Genomic DNA, 16,177 nt, shown 5'->3' with positions numbered 1-16,177 from the left:
AACCTTTCAGTTTTTATTTTCTGATAATTTGGTTCTTTATGTGGTAATGTTACTTTATTTGTCTACATTTATTAACCAGCTTCAAAACTAAATTAGATTAAACTCTATACCAGTTCTGTTTTTTTTGGTTATTCTTAGATAAATAATATTGATTTCAAGGCTCAAATTTCCGTTTCGACAAAAAAAAAATCTCAAATTTCCAACGCACTGTTGGAGAAATGTTTTGATATTTTCTCTAATTGATCTAAGATAGTTACAATTTTTATATAATACTATCATTTCGTAAATTACTATTTGGCTCATTCCCAATGCTAATTAACAAAAAAAGTATGAAACAAAACTGAAGATTTGAGTCCTTTCGATGAAGTATAGGGCCACATTTCAACTGTCTTGCCCCATGAGCTAAAGGAGCTTATTTTTTTAGTGTTCTTTCTTTCCAAATGTTATATTCAATGTTAGTTTGATTGTTTAAAAATAATATCATCATTTGTTTTCTTTTGCCATGGTGCGATCAATAATATCATGTACTATTTTATTTATATGAACAATATTAAAAACTCACTCGAACCAACAAAATAGAATGAAATGTATTGAGTAGTTTCTATAGTCCATATATGTAATGGGAAGCTTTCTTTTCCAAGATGTTTGTACTGATTAAATTAAAACTAGGGATTATATATTTATTCAGATGATTTTAATCAAAAATATATAATGAAGAAGAAATGACAAAATCAAGATTCTAACAATGTACGCAAATTAACTTTTGTACAAGTGTGCCGATATTTTTGTTTAAAAGTATCAATATTTGCGTGTAACTTAATTGTTGAACAGAACAGCAGATTCTAAGTATATGAAAATTTGCAACGATATATATCAAAAGAATTAGAACAAACAAATCATCAACACAAAAATGATGGTTATATGCAACGAAAAGATCATGCTTTACAAATTAAATGTAACATTCAACTCAACATATTGGTTTGTTGATCCAAACTAATTGGCTTTTGCAAGAGTTTTAGTGGGTTACAAAAACTTTCTGAAAAAATTATATGAGGTTATTAGCTACATAGTTCAGAAGAAAAGTTAGAAAATTTTCAATATGGTTAACGACAAGAAATATATGTATGAAGTATACCAATGCTGAATTTCAATGTTTCCTGGTTTGACATATTGATGTGCCTTGACGCCTACTTCGACTTCACTATCATTCTGCATGTATTAGCTAAATGAATGCCATGCGACTATAGTGGTCGGTTATATAATAACTAAACTTTCAAAACATTTATATTAGTCAAATTTGTATATATTACATTATCTTTTTGTGGTATTTACTATTTGATTTGATGGCAGAAAATTAGAAAACAAAGTGTAAAGTCATGTGAAGACACATGTAACTAGTTTGGTAGAAATTGATGAAAGATATACTTATCTATTTTGACAAAAAAAAAAAATGTATTTAACTATTAGAGTTAGGTCTGAATAGAGTTTCCAACTTAATCAAACGACATGATCCTTTTTTTAAGTGAACCGAGTAACAGTACTAACCCACTTTAATATTTTCTGTCACTTAACGTTTTTCTAATTAATTAAGCAAAAACTTAATTTGATATCAACCATCAAAATGGCATTTAGCTAGTCCAATACATTCCTGAATATGTAACATGTTTAATTCTTATTTTAGCTAGGATATAAGATATAGACGTGAATCACACTTTCTTAACAATACCATACAAAAAACTATCCGGAATGCAACATTGTAGTAATTCTGTCTTCTAATTAATCGTTTTGGGATATATGATCACGTCCTAACCAATTTTTTTTTTTTTTTTTTTTGGTAAAAGTCCTAAGTCCTAACCAATCTTTTACCGTCCCAACTACTATTTCCACTGTTGTGCTATGATTTTATACAATCTTGAAGGTGAATCGCAATAGGAAAGAGCATGTTATTTCATATATATTTATTCAATACTTAAATTACAAATCATACATTGCCAATATTTGTTGTTGTAAATGTAGGTTACCAAATGATATGCCACGAACGGAACGTTTTTGCTTTGCTTATTTAAATGCGAGTATCTGATCGGTAATTGTACTTTGAGGATATATTAATAATATTCTGAAAAATACTCGATTGATTAGCCAGTACCTAGTGGATAAATTTGTCCATTTCACAGTACACACTAAGCTCTTTGTCATATCCAACTAAGTTTTGATCCTTAGTACCAAAGTCTCTCGATGTAACATCAAAATCTTAAACATATACTTCAATAAGTTACTTTATGAAAGTCCATATATTAGTGCATTCTTTTGTTTATTTGGACTCTATTTTAAATTTAAAATTTGCTAAAGTGTTTTCATGATTTGGACTATTTTTCTATAAAACTATAGAAATAGAATTAATAACAAAACTTTCGATAAATACTTCCAGCTTTAGGTTGAGTGAATTTACATAATTAGTACTACCAAACATTAATATGATGTGTTCATTAAGGGGGCTTTAATTTACTTTTTTCTCATAGATAGGCGTTTATGTGTTCTATGTTCATTGCTAATTGCAATATTTATGTTTTGGTTATAGAGGGGACAGAGACGAACAACAGAAGAAGTGTGCGACGTGGAATGTCGGGCTATCAATGATCCATCGAAGGACTCACAATAGCCCATATCATAAAGCACAAAAAGCCCATTCTCCACTAACTGCGTATTATTCATAGTTGATAGAAACAACTATGGGTTCTATACTTTCTTGTTTCTACTACTACGACATGGGCTTTTAATTTTATATTACGGGCTAATTTGTAAAGGCCCACATTTTTGAAATTTTTGTAAGATTAATTATCTGAAGAAGAGTTGCACAAACGAGTGCCCTTTTAACTCAAGATTACCACTTAAAAATGTTGTTGTTGGGCTTGTTTCTCTTACATAATGTGATGGTCTCGTAACGAACTGGATGCGCGTGCCTAGTCAAAATTTGTTCTCAATCACCCTGGGCCATCATAAGACCAGAAGCCTTGGACTACTTCCCAACCTTTTGTGGACCATAGGTAAAGTTGTCTACAACAATCCTTGAAATGTTTTTGGTAAGTTGGTTAACCTAGTTGAAATCAAAATTGATTAAAGACGGATATTACTAAAAATGGATACAACTACTCAGGCTAATAGTAACTTTTATTCAACATTACACGACAATGGACAATAATTGTGTTTGCGAATTCAATGCAATGTCATAAAATACAACAACTTTTATACAAAAAATGGTTGAAAAATGCATGTGAAAGAGACGAGAAATGGAGTGTGAACATAATCTTTAGTGGGCTCCTTTGGTGTTGTGTGCCTTTCAAACTTTCCATCTTTATGCTTCCTTTGCGTAATTTGGAATTCTCCTCTATTTGCTACTTTTAATAAACATAAAAATATTGGTATTTGTGGATTATTTTAAAATTTTATAAGAGATAGAAATATATCTTTAGGAAAATAACATGAACAAACAATAAAAATTTTATTTCCCTTTTACTTCTTTAAGTCACATCTTTTGTGTATCGGCGAAAATCCATATCTACTTTTCTAAAAATGTGTGAAGAAGATTCGATCAATGTTGTCTTTTTCTACTTCACTACAGTGACATCGAATTATTGCAAAATTCAATATTTGTTTGAATATAAAGTGATAAATGATGGAAGTTGCTTCACGAAAAGTTGTGGCAAGGCCGGCCACATCCACCACCAACACGCCAAGTTTTCACCATTAGTGATAATAAAACGGACAAGAAATATATATATGTTTGATAATGATTTCTTATACAACAAAGTTGAGAACGTGCGAGAAAGATCCAACAAATGTTAACATGAAGAACAAGTTGACTGTTGACGTGTTAGCAAATGAGTAATATCATGTAAATGCGTTACAAACATTCATAGATGAAAATTCCACATATATAAACATTTTGAAAACATAACAATTTTTTAGTGGAACAAACCCGTTCTGCCACATGTAAATTATGACTAGAACGTTACTATACATACTACTTGATTCTTCTATCAATCCGACTACAACATGATTTATTTAGAGGTAATATAAATTGTCAATCAATATCAAATCGACTTTCCGATTTTATCTCGACGAATCAAAACTTTAGACGGATTGACAGATTACGAAAACGTTAAAACATATGACGACGATACTCTCAAAGAGACGTGCTTCATTAGAATTGTAATAGAAGGTGTTAATATCATAATACCAATTTAGGTAGGTGAAGACTTGTTAATTGGTTTCATATGTCAAAAAAAAAAAAAAAAAAAACTACTTGGTGATACATTTAACTATTCTTCATTCACCAAACTACAAATCCAATCTTCAAGTTCTTAGATTACATTTGTTAAGTCATCTTCTTAAACATGATCATGGTTTATCGTAATCAAAATGTTATGGCCTTGTCAATTACATAATCATAATAAAATTGCATTATAGATGAAGAAACTGAAGCTACAAATTACATAAGACAAAAGAAAAAAAGATTACATAAAATGAAAACTGTGGCATGGTCGAGCCTGACAAAAAACCGCAAGCTGGACCGACACAGAGAGACTAATACAAACCATAATACAAATATTAACATACGAAATTTAACACTAATCCATATTTAATTAATTACTCTTGGGCCAGTCATGCAATTTCACAAAAACTCCATTGCAAGCGGCTGAATTTCCTATTTTGCCCCTAAGCTAGAATCGAATCCCAATCGATCTCGTACGACGGATACTTCTCCAACGAGAACGTCTCGTTCCACTGCGGCGGCTCCTCCGGGTCAGCGAACGTCAAGTCCGACAACGGCGAAGATCCAGCGGTGGACTCTTCAAACTCCGTCACCGGTGGAGATCCACCGATCGAAACCGAATTCTCCTCCGCCTTCACTTTCTCCGATAGATCTGGCGACGAAACCTTCTTCTCACGTTTCTTCGATGATTTCGTCGATTTGTCCTGTTTCTGAGTCTCCGCCATGCTTTTACAAATAGCTTCAAGCTTAGCGTCGACTGAGGAGTGAAGAGGTTTATATTCACCGAAATCGCCTCCGATGTGAGATCCGTTATGACGTAGGTTAGGGAAGTTAAGCCGGGCGAAATCGCCGCGCAGCTTGTACGCCGCCTTATCATAGGCCAACGCAGCTTCCTCCGCCGTGTCAAAAGTCCCAAGCCAGAGACGAGTCCGATTTCTCGGCAAACGGATCTCAGCCACCCATTTTCCCCAGTGACGTTGCCTCACACCTCTGTAAAGCTTCGTCGGCTTCGAAGGAACACCTGAACCGTAAGCGAAACAAGATCCAGCGACTCCAGATTGCTTCATCAGTAACGGCTTTGGGCTGAGAAGATTCGAGAAAGAGTTGTTGTTGTTGTGATGCGTCGGAGGAAGAGGATGATGGATCTGAGACTGGATCTGGTGGATCTGAGAAGAAGAGAGGTTGTTGAGTCCGATTAATGACCCGGTTTGTTGAAGATCCGACCCGTATGAAAACGGTTGGGTCAAGAACGTTGAATCCGGGTAATAACCGGGGAGAGGAGGGAGAGAAAACGCAGAGGGGTGAAGAAACGCAGACGCAGACGCTGCAGAAGAAGAAGAAGGAGAATCGGAAACGCTTTTGATAAAAGGTACAAGCGCGTCCATGAGTTCACCACCAGAGTCTTGAAACGATCTGCTACAAGTGTACAAATTCATAGCAGCTGCCATTTAAAATAAAAATTTGAATCCGAAAAAATTGAACCTGAGACTTATAAAAAAGTAAAGAAACAGGGATTTTTCCGAGAAAATTAAAAAAAAATGGATCTAAAAGGTTTGAAATAAGCAACCTCTGTGTAGATCCGAAAAGAGGGAATCAAAAATTTCACCCTCGATTCACTAAAATCTAAGAAGAAAAAAAGAGGTAAAATCAGAAGAAATTTGAAAAAACGATCTCGTTCTGAAAAAACCTGCCTTTCAAATTAAAACAAAAAATTAAACACAAATTCATAAGCTTGATTTTTTTCTGTATGACAAAAACAAACCCAGAAATCGAATTTTTCTTTTTTCTTTCTTTTTGAAAGACAGATGATTAACAGAAGAAGAAGCGAGAAACAACAGATTAGGGGGAGATTGCAAAAAAAAAAATGTAAAAATTCAGGATCAAATCTGAAAAAAAACAATTGCTCGTTATCTACCAATTTTGTTTTTGGGGGAGGCACTCAATTTATTTTTTGTGTGTGTGTAGTGAATTACTCTCAACCTCACCGATGAACTAACCTCACCTGCTTGGCTCTTGTTTATATAGTGGGTGTAGTCTCCTCACACTATTTTCATATTTTCCGGGTTTTTTCCAACGATATTTTCCGTTTCTTAGGCAATTTTATATTTCAAAATACCTAAGCGAGTAGATTTGTTTGATGACACACAAGATGGTAAAAACTTTTTGACAGTAAATAAAACTGTAGTAGTGTTAGAAAAAATAATATTAGACTGTGTTAGTAAAAAAAATATGTAATGATAAATGATTACCATAAATACTAATACTTCCTCAGAATTACTTTAAGTGATGTTTTAGCGATCTTTCACTTTACTTTTTTCTGACCAATCATATTTTATAATATGTTTTTATTAGTTGAATACTTGTATTTATTTTATTTTCTGGCGTTTTATATAAAATAGTAAATTAAATAAAAATATCGTGTTTTTCTTTAAATTTGTGTTTAAAATTTTAAACACCTCTTAAAATGATGCATATGGAATATTTAATGATACAACCTAACTTTTCTTTTTTTAATCCACCTAAAACTTGTCGTTAAAGTTATCGTCTTTACCCTCTAATGTCAAACCCCTTTTTTGTTAAAATAATCTTTACTTCTTTTCAATTAGGATTTGATTATGAATTATTTTATACTATATATAGAAATATTTATATTTTGGAAACTAATTGAAATTTCAAAAAAAAGTAAGATATTTAATCTACATTAACATTTTGTTAATTTAATTTAGAAACATGACTACATTAACATAATTTTATAAAAGGAATAAATGTTCAAACGAAATATATTATGTACTCTTAATTTTTTATGTAGCGCAATGTAGAAAACAATTGTAAGATAACAAGTCTATTTTTACATTCTCTCTTTTCATGAAATTTTTCAAAAATAAGAAAAGTATCCACCAAATTTTCTTAAAATTGTTTATATATTTTTATAATCATCCATTTTGTTTAGATCAGCATATTTCTATTCCAGAATTGTTTCATTTCGTCTATTTATTATTTATGAATTATGATGAGGCTGATAAATTCATATAATCGGCGCGAGGTACACTGTATTTTTCCTACCTGCGAGCGGATGAGAAAAATGACATGCAGCTAATGAGTGAATGACGCGTGTATTATACAAATAGGAATACATAATTCAAAAACACGTGTCTTCATATTATTTGTGCTTTGTGGAGTAAATAGTCATACCTGATTTTGTTGACCGATCCGGTTCGTGTTCACACTTCACAGTTCACAGACCATTTTGCTTATTTGTTTGTTTGTTATTGCTTAGCTAGGTTCTGTGTTTTAATCATCTCTCTTTTATTGGTCTCATACTCTTATTGGTTAATGGTTATAATCATGACTACATAAACTTGCTGACTTTTAGGCTCTAGTTTCATTTATTTTTCCTATATTTTCTGTTCAAAAACTTAAAAGCATCCAAAATTGTAATAAATTCTTCTTTTTTGTTCAAGAATTGTTACCATTAGTAGAAACTATGAGTGATCCCATTCCCATCATTCTTTTTTTTGAAAGTTTAACCAAAACTCTTTAAGAATAACACATTCTTTTGACAAATCATTTTTCTACGAAATAAGTTAAGTAATTTCTCCCAATCGTTAAAACCTATCTTCACACCATATCCTTCACTTGTTTTGTACTATTTTACCATAGCCTTCAACATTGTACTTCTTATTATTCACATGATATGACTTTTACTATCTTACATTTTTCATACACCGGTTGATCATATCTGAATTTTTTTCAACGTATTTCATCGGATTTCTTATTACTTTTGGGGAGTATAAATATAGTAGTGTGTGCTTTTATAAAATAATAATTTTGTTAGTAATAACGAAAGATAAGAGATAAGAATAAGATAGTGAGTGGTACAGGGATGCTTCCAAAACAGTTGTGATATTCTTATTAATGGGTCACCTACTTCCTCATCATTTTCTATTTATTTCGTTCTTAGTGGAGATAAAAAGAGATATTATCTGGGAACTAATTTAATTTTGGTTCCAAAAAAAACATGTGAGAAACTAATCAAGCTATATAGATCACACACCCATAATTTCATAAATAACGTGAAACTGTTAAAATACGAATTTCACTTTATCGTATGTAATTAAAAATATATAATATCTATCATTAACATGTAATCACTAAGAAGTTTCAATAAAATTAGCCAAACTAATGTGGTTCAAAATTCAACTATCGACGTTATATAAGAAATAATATTGAAATTAAGAAAAATATCTTAAGACGCCGATAGTGATGTAGATTTACATCATGATTTAAGATAATATAATATTTAATATTAAAGAGTTGTTTAGTCGCGCAAGTATTAATCATGATAATTATAATGGGTAGTTTAGACTTTAGTCGACATAAATAGTTACAAAAATTAATAGAACTCTCTAGAGGTTTAGGGAGGGATTGGCCGAGAACTCCACCATTATCATTACCATATTATATATCACTCCTCTATAGAATATAAAAACCCTAATATTTTAACTAAAGTCCAAACCTTTCGACATCTTATCTGACTGTGTATTTAATATCTTTAGCCGCAGTTGCCACAACACTCGATTTTATCGCTATTGTCAAATGCCCAACCAAACAAAGCAAATGCCACTACATCTAATGGTTAGATTTCTGAATATTTTATGTAGAAGATTTTGGAGTTTAAATTCGATTTTCTGTAGGTAATAATATGATTGCACTTCTTTGACAAAGATTATCGATTATCATGTCTTACGAATAATTGCGTCACGAAGACAACTCATAAGAACGAGAAGCAAAATTAACGAAATATAAATTGTCTTACTTATTAATATAACCTTTTCAGCTCCATTAAAAATGTTATTAGAAAAATCGACGACAACTCGTAGAGTAAAAAAATATAGGTATAACGTCTAGCTAGTTTTGTATTTAGTTGCATCATTACCAAACACATGCTTAGAAACACAAACTTTAGAAAACCTAATACCAACTTGGTAAGCTAGATGAAGTACCACTTGTATGTAAAAAATTAGAAGCGTCTAGAGTTTGTAAAATCGATTGAAATATAAAAAGCACTTTTTGTTTGTATATAGTCAAAAGTCAGAAGATGAATGAGCATGGAAGACGCAAGGCGAAGTAAAGGATGCATGTGGGAAGCACGTGCCTGTTGAACACGTAAGCCGTTTGCAGCGACGGCGGAAGAAACTTCGAGTTTCACATTGGACTAAAATAGCGGCGGACCTGCGCGATATAAAAAATAAACTCAGCCAACGGTCAAGATTTGTTATCGTTACATAATTAATAAGGAGCATAAATATCTGAAGCAACCCGTATGAAATTAAATGGAAGCAACATTTTAAGGTTGCTTAAGAAAATAGTCTAATCGACTTATCGACCAATAGTTTACTCATGTATTGTCAAAAATCCAAAAGAGTTTTCTATTTATTTATTTTATTTTTATAATTATATACTCTAGAATGATTAATCTAAGAATCTATATGTTGGCTACGGCAAACTAAATTATTGATCATTTTCAAACGATTAAAATGTGTAATTATTTGGAAAATCAAAGTAAACTGTATATAATATAAAGATTGGAAAATCTTGATATCGTACACAAGTATTTTCCTTTGGTTATACACCAAATTTCACATGGAATAATACGAGAATTATGAGGAATAATTAGCGGAGCATGTCATGAGGAAAACGAAATGTCAACTGCATCTAATGCACCCTCTAATTTAGCTTTTTTTTTTAATTATTTGACAGCTTCGTATCTCTTTTTTAACATCTATCTTAAAATAAATATTTCCAACCTTTTTTTGCTCCTAAATATTTCCATCCTTTTGACGGCAACATTTGTACATCTGCATATCTTTCCAGAACTCTGACATTTTCTTTATTTAAATTGATTATTTTCATTGTCTTCTATGCAAAATACATTTAACTGGGCTACTCAGAAGCCTTAAATTATCTGTATTTGTTAATTTTGTATTTTTGCTTCTCTTTTTGCATGTATCATATGGTGTATGCATGCATATTATCAGGAAACGAGCCACGTCGTAAGATTACTAAAATCTGGCTACCTGGAATATTTGAGAATATACCTTATACCTTTAACTAATTGACCACATCATCAAACTTGGTTAAGACTAAAGTTTCACATATTTGGCTAGTTCTGGAAATTGTAATAAGTAGACTATTTTTAGTTTTCTACAATCTATAGTATATGACTATTAGTATTCTTGTTTTATACTATTGAAAATCCTATAATATAAAACAAAAAAGATAAAGAAATGATATCCAATAAGATCATTGTGGCATGGATTGCGCGTGTCCCTGTCCTCATCGTTTCGTTACTTTGAAAAGTTCTTTCCAATTTTAAAAAGTTTATTTTTAGCCCCTTCACGCGGTTTCCCCTTAGAAACGCTGCCGTTTTCTAACTTTTCAAAAAATCCAACGACCGTTTACTTTAACGCCACGTGTTCATAATCAATGGCCCATATTGAACTGTCATCTAACTAGCTGTGTGGCCACCGTGAACTTTAACCAACCTCACTCCACTTATGTCTCTTTGAAAAATATCTCGAATTTTCGTCACATAAAACAAAATACAAATCAAACTCCTTTTTTATGAATTGAAGATTTTTGTTCCATTCACATTAACAACAAATTATTGTGATTATACTTTGATAATATATAGTTGAGGATATAAGAAATTGTTAATATACAAAATAGAAACTATTTGGACTGAATTAGAGAGTTTTGCGAAAACAAAAAACTGAGGGTGGTGTCGTTTTCAGAGCAGTTGGATGGCGTTTTGTGAGGAAGATGAATGGCATGTGAAGTTTAGGTGAATTGTCACCGTCACATTTTGTTCATAATACCTTTTTCTTCTTCTTCTTTGGTTTTATCGTTTTCGCGTGATATCGTGATTAACGTGACATATGGTCCATTTCTCCATTTTTATATACTAAGCTATTAAGTACAAGTTTCTTTTTTCATCAATGGAGGAGATCAAAAAATAAGTACAGAATTTTGGACGCTATTACATTTGCCTTTTCAGTTGCACATAGTTCCCAATTTGAATTGTAATACCATTATTGTTGAATCTCGATGAAAGATATCAAAGAGTTGTTGTTCTCTTAGAAATTAGAATGCAATTATAATATGTGACACGTTTTAAAGAAAAAAGAAAAGGTTATTGAAGAAATAGAATCAAAGGACTCTTTATTTTCTGTTATAAGAAGAAGGTTAGGTGTAATTGAGGAATGTTTCGTAAAGCTTTAACATTACATTAAGTGGCTCACTCACACATGAGTACATGACACTTCCTTAATTGCTTTATTCGTCTTGAGAAAAAGATAGAAATCTCGACTATCAAAATCTCCTTAACCATCTTTATGTCTACTACTTTTAGTATTAGATGCTGCTCTAAAATCCTTTCAATCTCAACTTCTCCCAACCATCAGTACTGTTTCACAGCACATTTAATCACCTAATTGGGCTTCAACTATTTAAAGCCCGTGAAACTAGTTGTTGTTTTTGTCCCACATCGACCCCAATCACATTCTTCAAGCCACAAATTTTTATTATAAATAAAGGCCTGGTGCTGCTTCTGAACATCGAGTTGGGCTTCAAATTTTAACAGGTTCCTCACGTCCCCATAGCCTACAAGTTGTGTCTTCAAAGTTTAACAGCACTCATATAAGTACGTATGTTCTACAGTTGACCAAACATGGAATTCCTAAAACCACATAAACATGACAAAGGGAAAGTCACAAAAACAACGACTTTTAATCCCTCCAACAGCCACTACAACCATAATCTCACACATACATATAGCTCCTTAATTTGCTTCTAACGATTGGAGTCAGATCAGAATATGGAATCAACATACGAGTGGTTTCGCTTCCTGTTAAACTCCAACAAGCTGCCGTACGTACGATCAGCTACTCCCACGAACAGTGCCTCCGTGTCGGGGCTAAACGAGATTCCCGCTATTTCTCCAAACAGATCAATCTCTTGACACTGACTGTAACCAGCTTCCGTGTCAAACAAGTGTACAAAGTCCGCTGGCTCAGCCATGGCTAAGAACCGTCCATCAGACGTGAACCTCAAGGCTCTGATAGCTCCCATGTTTCCTTTCAAGACTTTGAGTGATTGAGACAGGTTCCTTACGTCCCATAGTCTACAGGTTGTGTCTTGGTTACCCGTGGCTAAGATTTGACCGTTTGGGTGCCATGCTGATGAAAACGAGTAGTCGAGATGGCCTTCGAGTCCGTGGATCACTTTTCCAGATCCGGTATCTGCTAGTAAGCACTCAGGACTGTCTCCTAGAACAGCCACTAGCTTACCATCTGGACTGGTGGAGATGTTCTACAAAGACACACCAAAAACATTAGTTATGAACACTTTGAATCAATAGCAGATGAAAACAGTTGAGTCTTATGAGAAAGAGATGCACTTACATTTACAGACCAGTGAAAGGCAAATCTGTTGAGCAAGGCAAAGTTTGTGGCATCAAATAGCCGGACAGTACAGTCATTGTTCGCGGTCATAACCCTTAACGAGCCACTACATGGATTAAGGAAGCAAGAATTAGAAGAGTTGTTTTTTTTGGTTTTTTGAAAACCAATGTATGTTCTGTTTAGTAATCACCTAGGTGCGTTGTAGATGTCAACCGAATTGGTGATGTCGTTATCAGCTGATGTTAGTTTAGTGCAGAAAGCAACCTCAGGTTCGTTGATTTTCTGGAATCAGAGTGACCACGCAAAATGAGCAAACAAATTAACAATAAGATCACTGCAGAACAGAGAATATATTAATATACCTTACAGATAAGCTCTCCTTGGAACCCTCCCGCAACTATCAAATCGTCTTTAACTGCCATGGTGCTTATCTGGACTCTTGATACAGACTGTGACAACGATCCATGCTGCTTCTGAAGATTAAATTACCAAAGTTAATATATAGTTGAATTCCGAGGTTTCAAGAACAAGTGATGGAACGAGTTAGGTTGCTTACCATTGAAGGAACAATGGGCTTTGCCACATTAAGTACTTCTTTGCCCCTTTGCAACAAAGATGACCAGTGCATGAGAGAGTAGTTGTTCATGAAATACACATCGTGCTTTGATGTTGCCCATACCAAGTTCCTCAGCTGTAAAATGAGACAATAATGATTAGGATTGTTGCATAGGATACAACTGGTCATCTTACACAAAAAAGCAGAGAACATGCAAGTTCTCACACAAAACACAAGCCAAGAAGGAAACAAAGCAACCGTTTCAGTAATCAAATGTTGACTTTAAAAACTTCAGCATTAATCGTTTATGAAGCAACTGTGCCAGAAAAAAAAGAAAGAAGAGAAGACCAAAACCAAAAGAAATAATAAGAAGCACAAGAGCATAGTATCACGAAAAAATGCAGATGATATTGAAGCACTCATATAAGCTTGAACAAAAAGATTTCCTGTAAGAAATAAGGATGACAAAGTTAGAGAGTCCTTGCAGATTAGCAAACATTTCCTATCATACCATATTAACAAAGGTTTCCTTAAGGCGCCAGCTGCTCTTCCAACCTGTTTAAGAAAGGTTAAGTCATACAGTAACTGTTTCTCAAAATGCAGCAGAGGTAGTGTTAAATCTTCAATACAGTTCCCGTGGTCTAATAATGGACATTGAGCGACGTCTAATGTGCAAGGGAATCTTAATACACTCTCTGACTCTAATTTTTGAGGTGATGAAAGTATATGAAGATGTTAAAAAGTTGCCTGTACCAGTTAGATATATCAACTCTGCCTCGATCATCCTAGAAACATATCATGACACTCTTTTTGAATCAGTTAGAACCTTAATATTGTCCCTGAGTAAAAAACGAACCTAAGTTATTATATTTCGAGAAGTTAGAAACGAGCAGGTTAAATTAAGCACCCTTGAAGACTATCTGCAAAAGAAAAGGACTTTGTGTGAATCAACACCCCCAGCTACAGCGCTGAAGGTGGGAACAATGATCAACATAAGAAAACAGGAAGAGTTATCGCAAATTCTAAGATCAAACATAATTAACAAAAAGAATAAACACTGACAACAGATACATTTTTCATCTTCAAAATAAGTTTGGCAGATCTCACTTAAAAGTTGGGGTTTTCAGACTCGGTGTGAAAGAATTGTGACACTGAAATCAGCATGGAACTACAATCTCTAAGCTCATAAAATATTTCCATGTAACTAGAGAACTCATGCGTGATAAGAAGCCACTGTGGAACTACTGTTTGCAGTTGCAGACACGACTGCTAAAGACAAGAGCTGAGCAACACAGAGGATTTATATATGATAAAGAGTGAAAACCTAGATGACTCCAAGCATCAGTAAACAGAGTATTCCAAACATAGCAAACATAGTTGGTCAAGTTCTCTACCTGAAAATGCGCTATTGTGGACTTGACAAGCCTTGTATTGAACTGAAAGTCATAAAAGTTCTTTCCTTTCTCTACTTGCAAGCATTCCTGACAACAAAAAATACAAGAAATCATAAGAAAGATGCACACCAAAACTCAAGATTTCAAATCATCCATCATCATAAGCTATAAAAACTTTGATTGGCTAAGACGAACCTTATCAAGCTCTTCTCTGGATCGAAACAGACTCTCAAAGTTTTTATAGTGCAGCAATCTATTCTCACGGTATCTATCCCTCGTGTAATTCAAGCTCTCCCATGGAATCCCTTGAATATCTTTTCCATTCCTAGCTTCTAACGCTGATGTTTCATTGTTCGTCTTACTCTCACTCTAAAACAACAACATAACAAGTTTGCTATTAATTTCATCACATCCATTAAATTTCAAGCCTTTCCTAAACTTGAAGCAGAGTAAAGTATCATACCAGCTCGAAATCAAAATCGGAGTCCATGAAATCGGAATCAGACTCACTGGTGACATCAACCTCTCCAAAGGGCTCATCATCATCGAAATCAGCGTGAAATTCATCAACAAGGTATTCAAGATCAGAGTTGTCGAAAATATCCATCTTTAAACCTGGTAAAATCGATCAAGAACAAAATATAAATAAAACCCCATAAAATCGAACAGAGTGAAACAAAATAAACAAACCTGTGTTCAAAAGTTTGTACCTTTGGCAATAATCAAAATCGAAATCGAAATCTTTGAGCTTACGAAATTGGAGAAGGAAGGAGAAGAACAAGCTTTGTGTGGTTAGCGAAGAAACGGTGGGAATTGGAGTTAAGGGCCTACTTATAAACGGTGGAGGAATGAGAGGACATGACAAGGTTTTGGGTAGGACCGGTTAGAGCCGGTAATAAAAAAAGAAAACCAAACAGCGGATTTCAAAACGAGTTAAGTCCGCGGGAAGTTTTTGGACCTACATATTTACCGGAACAGTCGTTACCTGGTCAAAACAAAACGTTAAAAATTCTCGAGAATTGACAATATAATAAATTATACGCGACAAATATGGAAACAAAATATCTTCCAAATTGTGGAGGTTTATTGTTTATTCTAATTACACACTTTTGAAATCTTACTGATGTAAATTATTGGGATCTCGTTTTAAAACACTTTAATGCCACAATTATTGTTTGTTTCTATTTACCTACAAAGGAGAATTTGTTTTCCATTGTGACTCGATTTGGATATATTCTGGAGAAGAAGAATTTTGGACTAAACTTCAATATGTGTTCAAATTATATTGAAACACTGTTACAACTTAAGAGTTTACGAGATATAAAACATTAAGAAAATAGCTGAATTTTCTAGTAGAAAACGAAAGGAAGAGACAAGCGTCAGACAATTTTAATGAACAATAAGAGGACTAGAGTGTTTAATAATAATAGACCACGAGGAAATATTCAAACAATTAGTAATAAAATACTAATGACAAAAGAAAAAATAGTAA

General features: G+C 33.3%; 2 protein-coding genes and 1 non-coding gene across 5 annotated transcripts; 1 reads left to right on the top strand and 2 right to left on the bottom strand.

Moving 5' to 3' along the window:
• Positions 1–4,303: 4,303 nt before the first annotated feature.
• On the bottom strand, positions 4,304–6,439 carry RAP2.4 (uncharacterized protein). Its single transcript, NM_106457.3, has one exon. It carries the CDS (start codon positions 5,719–5,721, stop codon positions 4,717–4,719), a length of 1,005 nt encoding a protein of 334 aa, NP_177931.1. The 5' UTR covers positions 5,722–6,439; the 3' UTR covers positions 4,304–4,716.
• A 2,427-nt stretch (positions 6,440–8,866) lies between these two features.
• AT1G09965 lies at positions 8,867–9,500 on the top strand. The gene is made up of 2 exons (NR_143551.1): positions 8,867–8,908; positions 9,358–9,500. It is a non-coding gene; the product is annotated as an uncharacterized misc_RNA (transcript).
• A 1,978-nt stretch (positions 9,501–11,478) lies between these two features.
• On the bottom strand, positions 11,479–15,567 carry AT1G78070 (Transducin/WD40 repeat-like superfamily protein). 3 transcript variants are annotated; one of them, NM_106456.5, is made up of 9 exons: positions 15,396–15,567; positions 15,149–15,300; positions 14,881–15,054; positions 14,686–14,772; positions 13,292–13,426; positions 13,098–13,208; positions 12,926–13,017; positions 12,736–12,841; positions 11,501–12,643 (listed from the first exon to the last, which is right to left on the bottom strand). In NM_106456.5, exons 2-9 carry the CDS (start codon positions 15,290–15,292, stop codon positions 12,143–12,145), a joined length of 1,350 nt encoding a protein of 449 aa, NP_565168.4. In that variant the 5' UTR covers positions 15,293–15,300; positions 15,396–15,567; the 3' UTR covers positions 11,501–12,142. The 3 variants fall into 3 exon arrangements, with proteins under 3 accessions (NP_001322465.1, NP_565168.4, NP_001322464.1); NM_001334816.1 differs by lacking the exons at positions 14,686–14,772; positions 14,881–15,054; positions 15,149–15,300; positions 15,396–15,567 and adding exons at positions 13,803–13,846; positions 14,045–14,165 and having other exon boundaries at positions 11,518–12,643; NM_001334817.1 differs by lacking the exons at positions 14,686–14,772; positions 14,881–15,054; positions 15,149–15,300; positions 15,396–15,567 and having other exon boundaries at positions 11,479–12,643; positions 13,292–14,129.
• Positions 15,568–16,177: the final 610 nt, after the last annotated feature.

Source organism: Arabidopsis thaliana (assembly GCF_000001735.4).
Source record: "Arabidopsis thaliana chromosome 1 sequence".
In the NCBI taxonomy this organism is placed as follows: Eukaryota; Viridiplantae; Streptophyta; class Magnoliopsida; order Brassicales; family Brassicaceae; genus Arabidopsis; species Arabidopsis thaliana.
The sequence above is the reverse complement of the archived record's forward strand: the minus strand, read 5'-3'. Positions and strand labels throughout refer to the sequence as shown.

Excerpts from the sequence above, each read along its gene's own strand:
- RAP2.4 (NM_106457.3), bottom strand. The coding sequence starts at position 5,721 with ATGGCAGCTGCTATGAATTTGTACACTTGTAGCAGATCGTTTCAAGAC.
- AT1G78070 (NM_106456.5), bottom strand. The coding sequence starts at position 15,292 with ATGGATATTTTCGACAACTCTGATCTTGAATACCTTGTTGATGAATTT. Across the intron at positions 14,773-14,880 it reads CCAGAGAAGAGCTTGATAAG|GAATGCTTGCAAGTAGAGAA; the intron begins GTTCGTCTTAGC and ends TTTTGTTGTCAG. Across the intron at positions 12,644-12,735 it reads CCTTTCACTGGTCTGTAAAT|AACATCTCCACCAGTCCAGA; the intron begins GTAAGTGCATCT and ends GTGTCTTTGTAG.